Below are 21,323 nucleotides of genomic sequence, written 5' to 3'. Positions count from 1 at the left end.
GCTACAGATTCGTTTGCTTGCTCTTGCTCTGGCTCTTGCGCTTGCTTTCTCATCAATTTCATGCCACAATTCGTTAGTCCGTCCATTTGTCTGCACATGTCGATGTCGTTGGCCTCAATTACATTGTAACATGCCATGCACGTATTGCCGCTGCGCTGTTTATGTCGTTGTAAAGAGTTTACATATCCCACTGTCACGTATCTCGAACTGTAGTTATATGACCACAACGCATATATATGCGAAAATCTGTATTATCTTTTTCTGCTCGTTTACTTTTTCAATTGCTAAACGACGCATAAATACATGAATTTATAATTTCGAATCGAAGCGGCATTCAAAATTAAATTACTTTTGCCCACACACTAAGTTGCCATACACTGCGTATAAGCAATGCAGCACTAGCCTAGGTATTAAATGGATTTCAGCCACACACACACACACACACACAGTCGACTGTGTGGCTGGCTGACTTAAGCTTTAAATCCCTGGCTAGTTGCTTGTGCTAAATGTGCCATAAAACGCGCTCATAAATAGTACTCGACCAACAGTCCAACAGCAAATGAGCAAATGACGCGCTGTCATTAAGCTGGGTGGGTGGCTGTGGCTGGCAGTGGCTGTGGCTTAAGTCTGGTTGCTGTGTTGCGTGTTGACGGCTTATGCGACAGGCGACGGGTTTACAGTTATAGTTATAGTTGGGGTTTAATTTCGAGCTTAAAGCGATTTTGTTGTGCAACATAAATAAATAAATTAAATACATAAGCAGTGGTGGGCAAAGCACATTGAGCCAGATTTGTGGCCATGTCAGGCACAAAACTCAAATTGGAAAATGCCGCTCAGCAGCAACAGCGATAAATTATGATTGTGCACACACACAGACACATATATATATGTATGTTTGTGTATATTGTTTTGCAGACATGCACGCACATGTGGCCAGTTTAATATTTTATGCTAAACCACAAGACCAACTCAAATCTCATAAAGTGTACATAAAACATGCAAATTAAAAGCACCCCAAACACTTTGTCCAACTTCAGACACGCACACACTCACACTCTCACACACACGCATAGACGCACCCAAGCACGCTGACACACATGCCAACAAAATGAACTAATTTACACAAAAACAATACAATTTGCTAACCCATGTTACACCCTCATTTACTCTCGCTCTGTGTGTGTGTGTGTGTGTGTGCGCTTTGTTGCTTTAACCCTATACTTTTTTTATTCTATGCTATTCTATTTTGCCCCAAACTTTAACATAACTTACTTTTTGCACACTTACAGCCAAACGGCGCCACCCAGGCATTTATAATATGCGCAGTGGCAGTCGCTTGAGGCTTAGCTAGCACGGCTACACTGCAAGAAATTATAGCAAAAAACTGCTGCACAATTGATTAACAGCATAGAAATTAGTTGGAGTTGCCTGTAGATAAATTTAAATTTATGTAGCATACTTTTCAGCTGCTAGCTAATTTTTTTTGCGCTGTGTAACAAATGCAAGCACACATTATAAATCTTGCTGTCAGCTCGCTCTTCTGGCCACTTCATTTGCAGCCAACAAACGCTTCACTGCTGACCAATGTATACCTCTTGTCTGGTTACTTGCGGTGAGTGTGAATATCTAAGCCCACACACACACACACGCAGCACACACACACAGAAAACAATCAATGTTAGTTGTTTATGGCAAAAGTCATTCAGCTGAAGCGTTTTCTATACCTTTTAGCTCTCGAGCTTTGGCCCTACTAATTTGCCAGCTGCTGTGGCAAAATATTTTGTTGCTCTTAATTACATATGTATGTGTGTGTGTGTGTGTTCGGCTTGGCTTTAACAATTAGTGCGACAGGGCAAAAGCAAAGTAAGAAGTTCACTGCACATAATTTAATCAAATAAGGCAAAAGTTTTTGCTCCACAACCGCAACAGACTTGAGCCAATTTGGAAGCAGCAACGTTTTGTAGCACGATTTTAATGTTCATAATGTTTGAGCTAACACAATTGGCAAACTAATTTATTTGATTCATTTGAATGCAGATTGTGTGCTCAGATTTGCCACATAAAATTTACACACACACACAGACAGGCACAAATACTAATGTGTGCTTGCTTGATAAGTTATCTTGGTTGCCAGTTTTAAATGTTGTCTTTGCCTTTCTTTTGCGGCATGTGTTGACTTTAAGCATAAATCTTGGTTATTAGCTGAATTTATTTGCGCTCCGACATTTCACGCAGCTTGAGCAAAAGTTCATGTCGTTAAATGGCAGCGTATTTGTTGCTTGCTACACACAGAAATGTGGGGCACGTCATTGTTGTTGTTTAATTTCTGGGTGTGGAACAACAAACAATTTCGTGCACTTTAAAATCCTTTGAGTATGGCACTTCAAAATGAAATTAATGACTTAAAAGCTTTTTTGCGGTGCACGTCACTCATAATACAATCAACGCGCGTTACGATAACAACAACAACAGCAACAAAATCAATAAGCTGTGACTACGGCTGCATGTAATGGCCGAGCAGTTATCAAAAGTTTAAAGGATTTTATGAACTTGGCTCGCTGGGCACACCCCTATGTCTGACATAATTTTTAACTGTAGCAAAAGTTTTGCGTTAAGGTGAACAATTATTATTGTTTTTATGTGTGTGGGCAAGTTCATGCAAAAGAATTAAGTAACTGTAAACGACCCAGACCCTCAGCATACAAAAAGGCAACAACTCGGCCCGGCCCGCATTTTGGGCCATGAGCTTTTTATGGGCTCGACTGTCAACCGCGCCGACGCCCAGCCATAAATTCAGTAGCAAAGGCATTTAACGTGCAGCATATTCTCAAGTTGCACACACCCAGTGCGTAGCTCTCACTCTCGCTCACTCTTTCGCTCTCTTTCAGTGCATGGCAGGCAAAATAAATGAGCATTTTGCACCAAAGGGCTTTGCGGCATCATTTTTCTTTGGGGCAGCAACACCTTTTACGCTTCGACAACAATAACTAAAGCAAATTGTAACGCCATTAAAATGGCACTAAGCAACAAATCGAGTGGGGCATACAAATCAATGGGGAATATATATAGTGGGCAGTGCCGCTCACGCTCACTCTCACTCTCAGTCTCGTGCGCTAACTTGACACAACGCTAAATCAATTGCAAAAGTATTTGAAACGATTGAATGTCATCTTCTCTTGCTGCTTCGCAACAACAAGAAAAGCAAGCAGGATGTGCTTGACTCGTCCCACCGGAAATTGTGTGGAACAGCAACACGTAGTGTGGCAATTCATTTAGTTGCCATTGGTCGTCCCTCTCTATCTCTTGGTTGCTTTGAGTGCGTGCACAGCTCGTATAAATCATATTTTTTTTTCTTGCTGCTAGCTATATAATAGGAAAGTTGTGCTCAATTTCCGATTGCAGCAGACACCACACAATAGCTTAGAATTTACGTGTAAGCAATCAAAAGTAGATATTTTTCATGCTGCTACTCAAAATAGCCAAGTCAGCTGAACACAGGCCACGTTAATGGCGCACATTTATAACTGTTTGGCTGCAGGCTAATAACAAATAACAAATAAGCAATAATAAAATAACAAATGCGAATTTGTTAAGTTGCAAAGTTGCTGCGCGCATAAAAAAAAGTAAAGTACAGCACAAACTTTAGCAAATTAAATAAGCAAATAAACGACTAAGCTTTGCTGTTTGCGCAGCAATTAATTTAATAAATCAACATAAAACTTTTATGGCCCAACGAGCCCACACACACACACACACACACTCAAGTGTGAGTTGCTTTCATTTTTCCATTGGGCCATGTCAACTAAGCGCCCAGCTTAACCCATCACTGTCACACTGCTTGAGCTGCAAAAATTAAAGAGCTATCGATTATTAGAGCTGACCAAAGCTCTAACGCTGCGCTCGGTTCGGCTCTGCTTTGTTTTGCTTTGTTTTGTTTTATGTGCTTTTGTTTAATGTTTTTTGCGTGTTCGCCTTGAGTTATCTCTCGGCTGCTTGTTTTTTGGCCAAACTTGTGCTCGAAACTTTGCACAATCCTTAAAACTTTAATTACAACATGCGACGGCTTATGCGGCAGCGGCAGTTCCGTTGAGTGCTTCAGTCATAGTGCTGCCACTTTGGCTCATAACTGAGTGGGTGGCTGGGTGGTTGGCTTGGTTGGTCGACAAGACTTTCAGTTTAATTTGAACAGGAGCTAGCTCGAGGACTTTGACGATGAACCAGTGCGAGAGCCTGACGATGACAACAACGTAGCCTACTTTTTGCTTCTTGCAACAATAACTAAAAGCGGGCGGCAGCACTCAGTTTAAGGCAAATAAAGCAGACAGCCTGCGTGTGTCTGCTGCATTGTTGGCAACCTAAATGTCGCCAAGCGAACGAAACTAAGAAGAAATAAGAAAAGCAATGCACAAAATAATGCTGCCAGCGTTTATATTTTTGCTGTCCACTCAGCACAGCAGCAGCAGCAGCAACAGCAACAGCAACTGCGGATGCTGACAGTCGGCAATTGTCTATGTATTTGTGCACTTTCTGTTGCTGCTGCCTTAATGACGTTAAACGTTTAGCAAACACACAGGCAAAAGTCTAAACTAGAGCGCAAATGCAATAAGCTGCTGCTCTCTCTGCGTTTAATTAGCGGAAGCGTTGACAATTAGGCCAAAGCAAGTCCCCACTGCTGCTGTCAACAGTCAATGGCAATGAGCTGCAAGTGCTAACTGGCTGATTACACATACGCCACGTAGTACATATAACTATAAGCTACGCTTATGAGCGACAGCACATAAAACTGTGAAATGATTTAGTGTTGATAGTTAAATAAATCAAATCACATAAGTAAAAGTTTTTTAGTGTTTCAGTTTTATGTCGATGCATGTCAGAGAGTGTTGAAAGTTTTTCGAGGTTTGAGTGGCTTTGGTGGCTATTAAACTGCAAAATGGCCCAAAATGGACCCGAACATGTATTTAGCAGTTGCTGCTGCTGCTGCTGCTCTTTTTATCACATATTTGTTTTGGCTGCTTGTTTGTGTTACTTTTATGTCGTTGTTTATGAGCATTATGTGCGGTTATGGCAGCAATATCACAAAAGCAAAAACAGCAGCAGCAGCAGAAACAGCCGCTGCTTTATCTATGTTGAGCATGTTGTTGCTGCTGCTGCTGCTGCGTTTGTGGCAATGGCAGTGGCATGTTGCTGTCACTTTGTTTGCACGCAAAACGCAGCCGCCTTACCCAAAAGCCATTTATGGTCTGGGTCTGCCTTTGCCTGCAGCAGCAGCAGCAGTCGCTCTTAGTGTAGTTATGTGCGCTACGAGCTTCGCCTGTCGCTGTCGTTGTCTTGTCGCGTCATCATAGCGATAATGGCCTCAATGCCAACAGACTACAGCAGCAGCAGCAACCACTAATACGCCAGCTTGATGTGGGTACTGCCAGCTTGTTGCACTGTATTTGATTGCCACACCCCCAGCCCCAGCCCCAGCCCCACCCCACTCACTCTTGGCTGACCTTTTAAGCTGGGGCTAAATATGACGCAAGTTGGCAAAGCGCGCGCACGTCCAAAATTCCGCCTTTATGGCAGCATTAACCTAATGAAACAAATGCCGCAACACAAAAACTTGCAGCTCACCAACAAAAATGTAGCTCAACTTTTGCCAAAGAGTTTTTTTTTTAGCTGCATAGTTTAGTTTTGTGCCAAACAATGTGACGTCCATGTTATTTGACAGCTATGCAGTTAATTTATTTGTGCACTGACATAACTTTAAGCCAAGCGAGCCAAGCGAGCGCACAAAAATGAGTTGAAATAAAAACGCGAGCAAAACTGTAATAAGTCAGCGGCAAATATTTACAGTTGGGTACATAAGGATTGCGCTGCAGATTTAGATTTTGCGCTGAAGCAAGAGTAAATTGAAAGTAAACAGCAATCAATTTCAATGCGCATTGTACGAACTTCACTGTGACTTTGCCAGGCGACTTGAAAATTTGTTATGTGTGTGTGTGTTGAAAGTTGAAAGTTTTTGGCTGCGCGTTACATTTAAGCGGCATTAAAAAGCAAATGAAAAAGTTTTTTTGTTTAAGGGGCGCACTGTGCAAACAAAAGTTAATTAAAACATTCGGGGTCCTTGCCAGTTGAGTATTCTTTCGGTCTTTACTTGAGGCCACTTGAAGACAGCGCTACCCAATATATAAAACAAAAAAAAAATAAAAAAGGGTTGTCTCTCTACTCTCAGTTGCTTTAAAGGCAATCAATGCTGCTAGTCGTAGCATTGAACAAGTGCATTTTAAATTCAAGCAAAAGTAAACAAACAGCAAACACATTTTTCTTTGGCTTTCGCTCCCTCTGTATCTGTGTGTGTGTGTGTTTTATATCTCAAAGCCGCAAATCCCAAATTAAAAATTAAAATCAACAGAGCTCATTCATTTTTATGAGCATTTTCGCTATGCAGCGTTGGTAGCCAGGCAAAAAGACATTAAAGCGTTAAGAAAATTCATGGAATTTAAATTGAAATCGTAGTCGAAATAAAGTGAAATGAAGCGTTTAAATCAAGCACATATATACGAGTGTGTATCTGTGTGTGTATGTGTGTGTGTGTAAAGCTAATGTGTGCGCTTGTGTTTACTTTGTGGCTGCTGAAAATATTTCACGTGCAGCTAAGTCGAAAACATTACCATTGAGACCAAGATGCGGTAGCAAAAAAATAAAGAAACAGACATGAGCCAAGGACTGGCTATAAACTATGGTAAAGTCAAGCAGCTAAATGTATGCGCTGCATGTTTAAATGCTTACAGACAAACTAATAACTAAGACTTTCAGCATAAATTTATAATTTTATTTAAAAGCAAATGCTTGAAATTTAAATTGTAAGTTGTTGCCCTGCCTGCGTATAATATTTACTTGCAAGCAACTCTCGCTGGATGCCTTCGATTTACTTCTGTTGCTGTTGTGTGTGTGTGTGTGTGTGTGTGTTGTATACCTGCAGGGATTGCTATTTACAGTCAAGTGTAGCGCAAGAAAGAAAATTCCAATAAAATCGTAGCTACAAATATTTTCGCTTATACCTTACACATTTTTTTTTTTGCGCTGCTCTCCTCTGCGCTGTATAAACAGCTGAAAATTATATTTAACTGCAAGATTTACTTGTAAATCTAGCATAAATCAAGACAAAAGCCTAGGCTCTTACCTTGTATGCACATAATCATTAGGCATGAGTTGATTTTCTCGTCAGCTTGGCAGGCTTTGCAACAGCCAAAAAATTTGTTTCAATTTCTGGCAGCTTGAAAGCAATTTCAAATCACAGCAGCGCACATGGCAAGGCGGATTTAAATCAAAACAACTCGCGAGACTTGAATGTAATAAAACACACATACACATGCACCTTTTGGTTGTGTGTGTGTGTGTGTGTGTATGTCTTGATTTATGCCCTTATGGCTGCTTGCGCTTTAGCTTTTGTTTGCTTAAGCGCCAATTGAGTCTCACGTCCTGGTGACAAATCGATTTCTTATCACTCTGCGGTATATTATGGCCCTTGGCAGCAGCAGCAGCAGCAACAAAAATAAGAAGAAGCAGCAACATTGCGCATTGCGTGCTTGAGCGACTTACAGTGATAAGCTGACGCTTTGGCCGTGTTGCTTGCAGTAAATACAATTTTAATTTAATTTTATTTTTTTTAAAGCATTGCGCTTAACTCAATCGAAAGTAAAAGCGCGTCTGGCTTTTATCAGCGCTCTGTGTGTGTGTGTATGTGTGTGGCAAGTTGTTGACGCCACACTTAAATGCCCCACAGGCTAGCAGCAGTAAGTCAGCGGGCAAACTTTGCTGTGCCATATTTATTTTCATTTGGCTTTGCAAGTCTTCGCTGCCACTTTACTGCTGCTGCTTGAGTTGTTGCTGCTGCTGCTTTTATTGCGTTGCTGCCTAGTTTGCTGGCATTTAATATTTGTTTTAATTTCCTTGCCATTTCCTGGACACCACGTAGTATGCTGAGTCTGCTGGCCACATTTGTCAGTCAATAGGAAGCAGCAGACTGGGCTGCCGCTTTCACTTTCACTTTCACTGCTTATTGCTGTTCGGTGGCGCGCCTGGCACTCGGGAAGCTCAGTTACTTGCAACATCCGCTGTTGCGTGCCTTTTACATTTACCATATCAGCAGCAGCAGCAGCAGCAGGAAACTTGTGCGCCCTCTATGCCATTTAGCACTCGCAGACTCAAAACTCCCAACAGCCCCCCCAACCCCAACTACCACTCAAGACTGTCCATTAATATTTTTATTGAGTGTAAGCGCGGCAGGCAGGCGTACAATTTATGCTTGCCACTTAAAGTGCCAGCAGCTTTAAGTTAAACATTTAAGCGTAACACAAAAAATGCTGGCAGCTTGGCGTTTTTTATTATTGATGTGATACATAAAAAAGTGTATTAATGCAGCGGCAGGTAGACTGCCAATCAAGCTGATGACATGCAGCACTTAAAGCCAGCAACTAACTCCACGCGCGCTGAGCAAAGTCAAATAATATGCCAGGCAACAAAGGCAGAGCGATTAAAAGGCAACACTCTCTGACAGCAGCAGACAAAAACTGTGATAAACAAGTGAGCACATATGTGCTATTGCTCTCATGTGTGTGCATGTGTGTGTGTGTGTGTGTGTAAATAAAAGCTGTTAAAATACGATAGCGTTGCCTATTAGCACAATAGAGCCACAGACACGGCGACAGCGGCAACCGCAGCACGACGCATGCACAAGGCACAGAAATAAAGAAAACTATACAACGGTATGAGTAGATGGACATGAACACAAACACAAATACACACAAACAAACACGCACACATATGTCGCAAGCGCTTGTGGGTGAAATGGACGGCGTTGTTCTATGTTCAGCAGCAGCGCGGGGGGTGGCAGGGCGACCAATACACAGCACGCAAAGTGTAACCGCAAACACAACAGCGCAGCCTGACAGCAACAAGAACAACAGCAGCAACAGCAACAGCAGCAGCAGCAACAACAACAACGTAAGCAAACAATGACAATAATAGCTAGACAACAAAAATATTAGCGCAGTCAACGCGCTAAGCAAATACTCTACACTAAAGTTAACTAAAAGTTATAATTAAGCATTTAAACTAACAAAATAAAAGCTTACAATATTTATTATATAAGCTTACAATTTATTGTATGTTACAAACATTTTGTATTTAAAAGTGTGGCCAAGTCCAAGTGCAGTTGCAAGCCCAAGGACATACACACTCATAAAGTGCAGACACACACACACACACACACACTAACGCATGGCATGGCTACAAATGATATGTTGCGTCTTGTGAAAAGTGCTAACTGGCGCTGCTGTTGGCTTTTCCTTGCGTTGTGTTATTTATTTGGCTTGTGTGTGCTGGCCAAGTTTATGATCAGCAACTGAGCTTGACGTGCAGCATACGCCGCTCACAATCACAACATAGAGAGCGCTAAGCTGTATGTCTATGTGTGTGTGTGTGCGTCTGTTGTTGTCTATGTAATGTGCCTGACTGACTTTATTTTCATAGCGTATTTCCTGCGCGCCCCCAACACTCAACTCAAGCAAGTTTTGTCTCTGGGTCGAGGACGAGCAGACCACTTAAGCTACCAAGCTGTGTGTTTCATTTCCATGCCAAACTGTAGTTAGTTTTCTTGCCGTTGTTTTTGTGTGCTTTTCTTTTATGCTCGTGCTGCTCTGTATTATGCGCTTAGGCTTTTATGCTTAAACAAACAAAAAGCACGTGGCTGCTGCTGCGGCTGCTGCTGCTGCGCCCAACTTGAAATTAGTCAACAATAAGGTATATATATAGCGCAGAGGATATGCGCACAGCTTTTTTATTTGTTTGTTGCCATCAGTTGGATTATGATATGTTCCAGATACGAACCGCACAAGGGCATAAGTATAATTATATGGCCCATATATGCAGAGCTATTGTGCTATTCGCAATCAAAATTCCAATGACGTTCAACACTTAATTTTGCTCGCCTCTCGCTCACTCTCTCTGTCTTCTCACTGCGTCAGTTATGTTTATTATTTTTGTTATTGCTGTTGCTTACAATGCGAGCATCCGTTTGCTCATTGCATGCTCGAATTCATATAACAACGATAACAAATGCCAAAGTTACATGGCAGCTGCCACAAAACTGACCCGTTTTGCTCAGCATTTGTCTTTGGGGCGTGCTCGGCCATAATATCAAATCATATTTTAACATTTCTCTCTTTTGCCTGTCTGCCTTTTGGTTTTTTGTCGCAGCGTTTATTTTTGGCCAGCACCAAAGAATTTAAGGCTCTGGCTCTAATTTCATAAAGCCAACACAGTAAAAATGCCAACAATGTCATGAGCGACTGGAGCTGCAGCTAAAATAGTCATATATATTTTATATAAAAAGCATTTGGCGCTGCAGTTCAAACTATGAATTTGACACTTCCGTCGTGGCCAAAGATTTAGCAACAAAAGCTATAACAATAACTCGCAGAGACAAAGAATATGCCATAAAAGCGAAATGAGCGCATTTAAACGGCAACTGGCAAGTGAGCAGCGCTTTTAACGCGTCGCATTAAAGAGTGCGCTTCATTTGTAAAAGACAAGCCGAGTCAGCTGGGGACAACAGTACGTATACGCAATGTGTGTGTGCCTGAAGTACTTCAATTATGATGATTGATGATTATTTGCGCTGGCAGCGCGTGTAAATGGGCGTGTTGAAGTGAGCTAAGGGTACGGCATGCGCTGGCATGCAAAATAAAAAGGAATTTTCGCAAATGAATTGTTAAGTATGCGCCGTGTTGGCTGCCAAAGCCGCCTGCCTGCCTGCCGCTTTGGAAAATGCTGACAAATATGCAAGCGGCTGCTTAGCATAGCAAGAAGGTGTGCTTGAAAGGCTTGCCCAGCGGCCAAATATGTCAATGGAATGTCGAAAATAACTTGAAGCCAAACAATAAAGGCCAAGCAAAATATAAAGAAAGAAATTAATATTTATAACACAAGCTGCCATTAAATCTAAATGTATTTTTAATTATGCCAAACAACACAAAGAGCTTCATTTGAATATATATACTTGTATGTATATGTTCGACATTGGCTTTAACTACAGCTACAGCCTCAACATGGCTTTCAATTATGGCCCTAGTCATTTTCACTTCGTTGACGCCTGTCAAAAAGTTTACACGCTTTGCTTTTTATACATTTTCATTGCGTCCATTTCGTTTTTTTTTTTTTTTTGTTTCCACTACGAATAAGCGTAATTAAAATTGACCCTTGAGGCTTGGCCCCGAACAGCATTAAAAATACACAACAACTTTTATATAATTACCAAAAACTCGGCCGAGCTGACAACAGGCCTGAGAGCTGCATAAATCTGAGCAAGGCTCACTACACCAACCAAACTCATGTGCTAAATTAAATTTGTAAGCTCATTCAGTTGATGATGCAAAAGCGAGTGTCGAAGCGTTGACTTCATTCCCCAGTTCTCATACGTTTAATTTGTAAACTTTTATGCGCTCTCTATCTTTATTGTTGTTGTTGTTCCTGTTGATTTCTCTAGTGTATTTAACTGGCAATATTGCGTGTCCCAGTGGCGAGGGCAATCGCCTGTAGCAATATGCAATAAAGTTGATTTAAAAGTTTTTGCCCGCGCACAAATTAAAAACTACAGACGAAAAGCAACAAATTCAATTAACTCGCACATAAAAAGTTAACAAAGCTAAGTGTGTTTGTGTTTATCTGTCTGTGTGTGTGGCCAATGAATATGAAATGCAAATGAAGACCAGCGGCAATTGCAATTAGTTGACATTCAATCAAACAACAACAACAACTAACAAGCAAAGTCACACTCTGGCACTGACCACGCCCACAGCATTTGTTTATGGGCAAACTGCTGCTTATTGCTTTCATTTCGAGCATATTAAATTGCCATGAAATGGCCCACAGAACGGGCCCAGCGACACTTTGTGTAATTTATTTAGCCTAAAGGCGCGCGCTGTGTGCCTCTTTTGCTTTATGGTTTGCCACCCCATAGGGCGGCTCGCTGCTGCCTCTCACGGTCATGGCCATGCCGAAAAAGACAACAACAAGCACACAGCTGAGGACTCAGTTGATGATGACGAGGCAGCAGCAGCAGCAGCAGCAGCAGCGGCAGCGGCAGCGGCAGCAAATGCGTTAAGACGATTTTATGTAAATGTTTTTCATGCTCATGCTTAAGTGTGTTTGCAAAAAATACAAAACAAAACAAAAGAAAACCCAACGCAACCAAATTCCAACGGCAACCGTAACAACAAAGGATATCGCAGCTTAAGTCAGTCTTCATTGCGTCTGTTCATTTGGTTTTTTTATTTGAAATGAATTTAGTTGCGTTTCCCAAAAAAGCACAGCAACTTTAATATTTTCATAGGCAACGCTTTAAATGTTATAAAATTTACTAGTGCTGCGCTTAATTATTTATGAAAGATATCAAAGCATTGCAGCTGCTGACAAACAAATGCAAATGTGCTTAAAAAAAGACAAAATATTAAACAAACATAAAGCTTGCTGCTTTTATTTTGTTGTATAGCAAAAATAAATAGGGCAGACTTAACTAAATGAATTTTAATGCTGTTTGTTGCGTTTGTGTAAACATTTTGCTGTTTAATCTTTTGAAGCAGCTTGTTTATTTATAAAAAAAATATTTAAAAATAAAGCATGTTGCCAAAATTAAATATTAAACGATTGTAAAATTTTATTTTATGGCAAAGGTAAATAAATATTTACGCAGCATAAACTAAAAATATGTGTGCTGTCTATTTATAAATTCTTTAAATCGTTTGCAATGAAACGTTTTGAAATTAAATCTTTGAATGCAAAGTAATTGACTGCGAGCAAGTGAAAAAACTCTGTGAATTTCTCAGCAAAATTACTGAAAATTTTAGTTTAAACGCTTGGACTTTGTGCTGAGCTTGAAGTGCTGCGCTCAAGCAAGACGCATAATTCTTTTTGGGTGTCGTCGCTTTTTGAAGTGTTTATGTTGCGGCGACACTCCCTTGGCCATTTGCTGTTGGCCCAGACAGTTGACGCCTGCGCTTAAAGTTGCCTGCAATGAAAGTCCAAATTGTTATTTGATTTCACAGCAGCAGCAGCAAGAGCAACAGCAGCATGGGCTATAAATCTCCATATGGCGACTGGGGGTCGGTCTCATGTGTGCGATTCGCCTGGCAATTATCTAACGCTCGTTTCCCTTTGCTAACTCCAAGTTGTAAGTGTAAAGGGTTAGGGTTGGGTGTTGAGTAAATCAATATATGCGTTATATAACGCAGTTTACGGCAAATAACGCATTAAATTAAATGGCTAAATTTCAGTTGATTGTGCAATGCGGCCGACTGCGTAACTCTTTCGTTTATTAACCATTTCCCTTTGACACACAAGACGCGCCTCAGCGCCCGCTCCATATGCCGTGTCTTGTATCGAACCAACAAAGGCGCCAGCCAAAGACGACGGCGACGGCAAATCGTTGACAGCGCCAGCTGGCGTGATAAGCCATTCATTACGATTATTACGGTGCGGGTGTACTAGAGTGTGTGTGTGTGTGTGTGTTAGTGTGTGCGTGTGGGCTGAGCAGTAAAGCCTTAACATGTGCCAATGAGTTGTTGAACGCTCGTGTGTGTGTGTGTCGACAAAAATATACACACATTTCTGCTGATATGAGTAAAAATTTTCATACTCATTTATTTTTATTTACTGCGCGCAATTTGCACATAAAAGCGAAACAACAAAAAGCTAAAGCGCGTGCTGTGCCGTGCGAAAGACCGAAAGGGTTCGCCGCTCTCTACTCAAATCTCTGACTTTGACACAAGTGAAAATATCGGAAAATTATGCGCGGCTATAAAAAGTCGTGGCACCCACACGGCCTCGCTGCTGCTGCTGCTGCTGCTGGGCTGGAAGTGTTGTCGTTGTCGATGGTATTGTCAATATTTAAGTTTTGACATTGTTATGACGGCAACAGCAGCAACAACAACAACAATAATAAAAAAAAGAGCTCGCTGGCGACGCTTGTCCTTTATGGTAGGTGCATAGCCATGCGTATGGGGTTAATTTATGGTGTTCATGTATGCAAATGTTGTCATAAATGTCGAAAATTTTTTGGTGAATTTCACTCAAGAATTATGAGCTATTGGCTATCGATGACTGCCAAGCGCTGCTATAAGCGTCGCGCTAAATGCCTCAACCAAGTGACTTTAATTGGGTTGGCTCAGCATGGCGCCAGCACGCCAGTCACTGATTAAAATGAGCATGTATTTTTTATTTGACTGTCAGCTGCAAATTGTGCTACGAGGCGTATGCGCAATTTTCGCGACTTGAGCTTGTCCATAGCGTGCAATTTTTTGCAATTTTCCGCTTGTTTTGCCAATTAGCCGCCCGTCGCCAGTTGACTTTGCGCGACTTTTCAACTTTTCTTTGCTACCAGCAACAGCAGCAAGCATTTGCAATAAATAAACTTTCGCTAGCCAAAGTGAACTCAAGTAATTTGGAAATCGGCTTGAAATTGAGCAAGCGCATTTCCAAATAAATCAACAAACGAAAACTTTCCCACTGATTTTAATTCAATTTTGAGGCAAACAGTTTAAAAGGGTTTCGAGTCCCACAATCTCCATCCAAAGACGCGACATAATAAGTTTAGCTACGCCAGACTTGCCAGAGCGCATTGCTGCTATAATTCAGATATATATTTTGCGCTCTTTTTTACTCTTTTTGGTCGCATTTGTTTGCCAACTTTAATTTACTTTGCACAACACCCGCGCTCTGCGCTGTCTCTTTGCTTGGCTGCTCTCAAACTGTAAGAGCTCGAGCTCATAAATTTCAAATCTGTTTCAATTTTCATTGGCCAGGCCCTTGCTGCTGCTGCTGCTGCTGCTGTAAGCTTGTTTATGTTGCCAGGCAAGTGAAAGTTAATACGCGTGCGAAATTTTCAGGCACTTTTAGCACGCGCTGCACAACAAAAAATTAATATATCAAATTAAAAGCTTAGCTAGGCAGTTTAAACTTGGGCTAAAGTTGAAGCTAGCAATGATGAACTACAAAATAACAAATCAACCTTTGAGCAACTTAAAATTAACTTACATTTTAAACATTTAGTTGTAACTTATGCCAGACAATTGAATTGCTGTAAGTGCTTTACACTAAAATCTCTTAACTTAACAATAATAGTTGCTACAGCATATTTATAATTCAAAGCTGCGCACTTTTTGTGCAGTGTAAGCAACAAAGCCATGCCAAACAAAAACGAAAATGATGTTAAACTTTTTGCAAAGGAATTATACTTGAAGCAAGATGACATCAGCGCACATAACGTTGCATTCCATACACACACACAGGCATACACACACACACACTAACAAGTGCTTGCTGTTGTGTTTTGCTTGTATCGGTGGCAATGGAAAAGTTTTACACGTAGTACTCTAAGCGATAAGCGTCGCTAGCACAAGAGCAACAGAAATGAGTTACGCTACGCAAACCTGGTCGACTGGCTGGCTGGCGTCTTAACTGAGCTAACAGCGCTCAAGGCCATGTGGGAGTTGTGTGTGTGGTGGGGCATGGCATGCTTATGCCTTTTGGCTGCAGCAGTTAAAAGGAATGCAATAAAAAACTTTTCAGACAGCCAACGGGCATGCAATGCAAATTCTATGAGCAATAAAATGCGTGCCTTTAACTACACCTCAACACAACACACAGCACAAGGGAGCAGCACTCTTGCTTGTTGTGGTGTTTGAAAGCTGTTCTGGTATATTAAAAAGGCAAACGCTCTAAGCCAAATGGCCACAGGCAGCGGCACTGGCACTGCCATTGGTCTCCCTCTCTCTCTCTCTGGCTGTGGCGGCTTCAGCAAATGCTGACACTAATCCAAGCTTAGGAACTTTGCTTTATTTTAATCAAATCGACGGCGCAGCACACAGAAAAGTTTTACCAAAAACAAAAAGAAGTACGCGAGATAAAAGCACAAAGGGTCTGAGTCTCTGCCAAATTATAGTGGCAAATGCCCTAACAAAAGTAAAAGTGTGTGCGGCTGGCTGTGGGGAGGGGGGGACTGCGGGTTTTGCGTTATTGTTGACTAAAAGGCAGTCGAGACCGCAAATGGTACTGAGCTCGTTGCTGCGTACGTATGGCTACGTGCAGCACTCAGTGGCAAAACAATGCTGCAGCATTTTGTGGCAATAAAGGACCAAAGGCAGCCGGAAAGAATTGCTCAGTAATTTAATTTAAGCAGGCGGCGGCGGCCTGCTCGACTGTTTGGGGGGGGACGCAGCTGGCAAAAGCTGAAACTGGTGCGTGCGCCATAAGCTGAAATGTCAATATTTGCCTATGCCACGCATTAAACGCGCCACCAAATGCCAAAGCATGTGCCCCAAAGGCGACTGTGTGTGTGTGTTAAAAATGTTTTTTTTTTTTCTTATTTTTGGGCTAGCAATATCAGATGTGTGTGTGTGTGTGTGCACGGAAATTAGCAAACGATTTAAGCAGCAAGCGTTTGCTACAACGCTGCGTATGCGTAATATTTGATTTCTGTTGATTCTCAACATTATTTTCTATAATAATTTCCTGTCGCATATAACTGAAGGATGTAATAACGCAGCTCAATGCGCGCAAAGCTTTAACAAAATGCAAGCAAACTGCCAATTGATTATGATCTTAAGCACTATATGCAGCCTTCCTTTAACGCTATTTATAGCTATAAGAATTCTTGGAAATGCAAAAAGGCACACACACACACACATACAAGCAATTTGAAGCAGCGCCCAACACACAGATAATGGCTGAGTGTGAGAGCAAGAAATTGAAAGTGAAAGCGACAAAGTACAGACTTAAAGCAAAGCCAGTCAAGTGTATAAAGTGTAACAAAGAGCTAACAAAAATTACAAAACCCGCACACACACACACACACACACATACAGAAACACACTCAGGCACAGGCAAATGCCACTCACACGTACTGAAAAATAATGAGAAAATATCAAAAGTGTGCCCGTTCACATTTGATACTTCTTAGGCTAGGCCAAGAGCCTTGAAGCCTTGGGGGCCAACGAGCGTGAATGTTGTCAAGTTAAAGCTCTGGCAGCTGCCGCTGGCCAAGCCAAGCCAGGGCTGGCTCGTCAAGGGACGCACACATACAAACTGTAATGTCCTTATGCTGCTATTTCTTTTGCTGCTGCGCTTAAAAGTGCGGCGACGACGCTGCCGTGCAAACTGACGCTAATGAGCTACTTAGGCAATGACTTGAGTCATTATTGCGTGGGCGTGACACACCCACACACATAGGCACTGTGGCCAACACTTTTTGTTGTAGCAATTTGCGTCTTGAGTTGCTACATCAACGTCAAATTTGTAAACAGCTTTGGCCATTAAATTTTCGCCAGCAATTTTTAAAATTAGAATTGCCCAGTGATTTCACTTCAGATAAATGTGTTGATATTTGCATTTTAAATTGCAATTAATAAAAGTATTGTTGAGCGCTCAAAAATAAATTTCTTAACTTTGCAGCCCTTGGCTTGAGCAGCTTTAAGTTGAAATTTTACACATGCGCCTTCAAGTGTTGCCCGCTTTGTTAGCTTGCCACACTGAGCTTTCGTTGCTGCATAGCATTTTCAATAATATTCGTTTAATATTTCAATAAAGTGTTTGCCCCTTTACGGTTTATTATATTATGATTATAATAAAAGCCTTTGTGTCTGGCCTGACCGCTGTGTGTGTGTGGCTTTTGTCACAAAAGAATCTAATCAAACAAAGATTAACTTGTGCGCCTAGGCAAAGATTATATGTGCCACACACAGTGGCAATTGAAATCAGCTAACGCAGTGTGAAATGGAAATTGAAGAGCTCTCTCCACTGAGCAGTGGCGACAAATGTAGCTTGATTTACATGCTGACAACAGCAGGGGGTGGCGGCGGCGGCGGCTGCTACAGACAGGCGAGGCAATCAAAGACACGCACACGCGTGCACAGTTACCAACACCTCATTAGGCAAATGTGGCATTACAGCAACAACTTTGCATTAATCAGCGCCTGACAACAACAGCGACAACAACAGCAACAACAACGAGTTGAAAGTGAAAACTTTCAGCCAGACTGACTGACTGCCTGCCTGCCTGTCCGTCTGGCTGCCAATTAAAAGCGCCTGTCACAATATTTACACACACGTGCGAGGAATCGCTACGCGACGTTCCAAAACAAAAGCCTTGCTGCCTTTCCAGTGGCATTGAATGCCTTTCAGCGTTTAAATTAGTTTCATGCGCTTGCCAACATCTAAATCAGCGGCATTATATCTATGCTAAAAATATTATTTTATTAATTAAATGCGACAGCCAAGTGTCAAATCAGCGACGGGGCGTGGCTGTTGCCACACTGTGGCTTGTATTGTGGTTTAATGCTGCTGCACACAGCGGGGGCAACAACAACAACAGCGACGACGACGACGACGTTGACGGCGTACAACAATTTTAAACATGTCAACATGGTGTCATAATTAAAATGTTCGCTAGGCCGAGTCAACTGTATGTGTGTGTGTTTACACTTTGTATATGTGTGTGTGCAAATTGGTGGCTTAAATTCGCAGGCAGCCAAAAACACAAGCGAACGAGCGAGCGAGCGACTCTTGCGCCAGCGGGCGTTTCCCTTTGAAAATGTCATCACTATTGTTTGCTGTTCGGGGCGGCATTTTTAATGATGGGCCGCATCTGTTAGCGAGGCCACAAGCAGAGAGCCAAAGCCAGAGCTGTGTGTTGCTTAGCTGATTGATTTTGCGGTCTGTTTTGATTGGCACACTGTAGACTTTTCTTGCTCATAAGTTGCTAATTGCGTTTGGCTCAATTTCTGGTTAAGGCTCACAATTTAGCTAGAAGTTTCATAATGTTGCATTAAGCTTTAATTCAATTAGGTATTTGCTTTAAATGGAAATAGCTGCAAGCAAGTTTAAGTTGAAACTAAGTGCATAAATTTCACAGTCGGTTTCAGCTTGCAAGCTACGAATTTAAAGCTTAGACTGAGCCTGATTCAGCACCTCAGCTGTAGCTGCACGTTAGCCAGCGCTACTTGGACTTGATTAATGTGTCACCATTTGCCAGAGGCAGAGCGGCCAGCGCTTAAGCTCAAGTGTATTTCTGCTTACTGCTGTCTCTCTCTCTAATTTGAATATCTGAATTGGCAAACGCATTACAATATATAAATTATATACGCTGTCCACTTTAATATATGTAATTTATACTGCGTGTGCTATCTGCGCATAAAAAAATTAATCAAAGTACATGCGGCGATAAACAAATTAAACTGTCATAAATTTAAAGCCAAGCAAGCGCCTGGGCAACTGAAACTGAAACTGAGCAACTGCAGTCACTTAATTTCTGACAAAATTTAAGGCATTTTTCAAGTCGCACAGCTTGGTTTGCCTTTTGCCCTTAGCAAAAAAAAAACTCTCCAGTGAATATATAACAGCAACATGGGTTTCATAATGCGTGTCCCCCACAATGTATGTGTGTGTGTGTGTAAATTTAAATGTATGCACGCATTTAGTCAACGTCTGCTAGCGACAGAAGCAGCAAACCCGCATGATAAATCTCATATCTTGATGTGTTATTGCCTAGTTTGTAGGGACAAGCACTCTAGCTGGCTGGCTGGGCTGTGCTAGCAAATTAGATACAGTCGCATATGTACATATATAAAATGTGGCCACAAACGAAACTCGTATGCATAAAATTGTGTGTAGTCTATGTGGGAGCTGCGTGACTTTGCCACGCTACGCGCGCCAAACAATATAAAAACGCAAAAATGTGCCGACAATTGAGCTGGCGGCAGGGGCAGCCAAGACGACGTCGACAAAAAGGAGAATAAAAAAATTATTTGCATAACGTATGTAGTAGAGGCTTTTTCTGCTTTTCATGCCTACAATTGGACTTGAGCGCTCGCTTTATTGTTTGCAAATACGTAAATAGACTGACGTTGAGGCAATTGTTGAGCAATTGACAGCAATTGTGGCATGTGCTGTGGCTGTGGCTGTGGCATGTCGAACTTACCTCACACTTGGGCAGCGGCCCCTCGGGCATCTTCACCTTCCAGCCAAGCAGCGGCGGTATGCATATCAAGGCCGACATGATCCATACGGCGGTAATCATGACCGCCGCACGTGCGGGCGTGCGCGATTTTAAATAATCAACGGCCTTGGTGATGCTCCAATAGCGATCCAGCGAAATGAGACAGAGATTCATAATCGAAGCTGTGCACAGCAGCACATCCATGGCGGAGTGTATGTCGCACCACCAGCTGCCAAAGATCCAGTAGCCCATGAGCTCGTTGGCCAGCGAGAAGGGCATGATGATGAGCCCCAGAAAGAAATCCGCCACCGCCAGCGAGGCTATGAACCAGTTCTGTATGTTCTTAAGCGACTTTTCAGTGGCTATGGCAATGATCACCAGCATATTGCCCACCACAATGATGATCATCAGTATGGTGACAATAATTGAGGCAATGATAATGTGCGTCAGCGTATAGCCGCTCGGATAGCGTCCGTCCCAGTGCACCTCGCTGGCATTGCTGGCATTGTTGGCCAGCAGCGAGCTGAGATTGCTGCTGGCCGTTTGATTATAGTAGCTGCCCGCCAGCTGCAGTCCGCTGTTGTAGAGCGTGCCGTTGAGCAGATAGAAGGTCTCGTTGCCTGGCAGCGGCAGCTCCAGCATGCTGTTGGGCAGCTGGCCATCGACGGTTAGCAGTGGCGGATTGAGTGTCGAATTGTTGAGCGGCAGGGCGGTGGCGCTGGCGCTGGCAGCGGTGCTGCTGGTGAATACCGCTAAGAATTCATCGGTGCTTATGTTGCCCGTATTGATGCTGGCATCCACTTTGGCGTAGTCCATGTTGCTGGCGCTCGTTTTTAGTTGGCTATATTGTATATAGTATTCAGTTGTATGACTCGCTGTAGCGCTAACAACTAATTGGTCCCATGTTGGCGCAACGTTTGCTTAGCACGCATATTTATAATTAAATTAGCAAACTTAATTTCATTTTTATGCTCAATTTGAATTTGAATTTATTTGCCGTTTGCGCTTCTTGTTGGTTGCTTGGTTGGTGTTAAGTTAATTGCGTACAACACTCAATTAAATCTAGTTATTTATCTAATGCTTAGCATAGTTTTGCAATTTTGCAATAATATGCGTTTGCTTTTTTATTACCCGTTTTGCACCGAAACTTGTGTGCGATGTGCGTCTTTTAGCTGATTAATTATTTATGCTGCTGTATACACGTACACAAATACACACACATATATATATATGAATAGACGTAGAGTAACGTTTACAAATAGAAAAAACCGAACTGCTTTGCTTGCTT

At 42.1% G+C, this 21,323-nt stretch overlaps 1 protein-coding gene across 2 annotated transcripts in view; it reads right to left on the bottom strand.

Moving 5' to 3' along the window:
* Positions 1-20,937, bottom strand: part of LOC108602339 (alpha-2 adrenergic receptor) — a 35,767-nt gene extending 14,830 nt beyond the window's left edge. For both annotated transcript variants that reach the window (XM_017990428.1, XM_017990429.1), the window contains exon 1: positions 20,018-20,937. In XM_017990428.1, coding sequence (XP_017845917.1) covers positions 20,018-20,851 — 834 coding nt within the window. In that variant the 5' untranslated portion in view covers positions 20,852-20,937. The remainder of the gene's footprint in view (positions 1-20,017) is intronic.
* Between the last annotated feature and the right edge of the window lie 386 nt (positions 20,938-21,323).

The sequence above is a fragment of the Drosophila busckii genome, chromosome 3R, assembly GCF_011750605.1.
Source record: "Drosophila busckii strain San Diego stock center, stock number 13000-0081.31 chromosome 3R, ASM1175060v1, whole genome shotgun sequence".
NCBI lineage: Eukaryota > Metazoa > Arthropoda > Insecta > Diptera > Drosophilidae > Drosophila > Drosophila busckii.
Note: the sequence above shows the minus strand (reverse complement) of the source record. Positions and strands in the feature narration are given on the sequence as shown.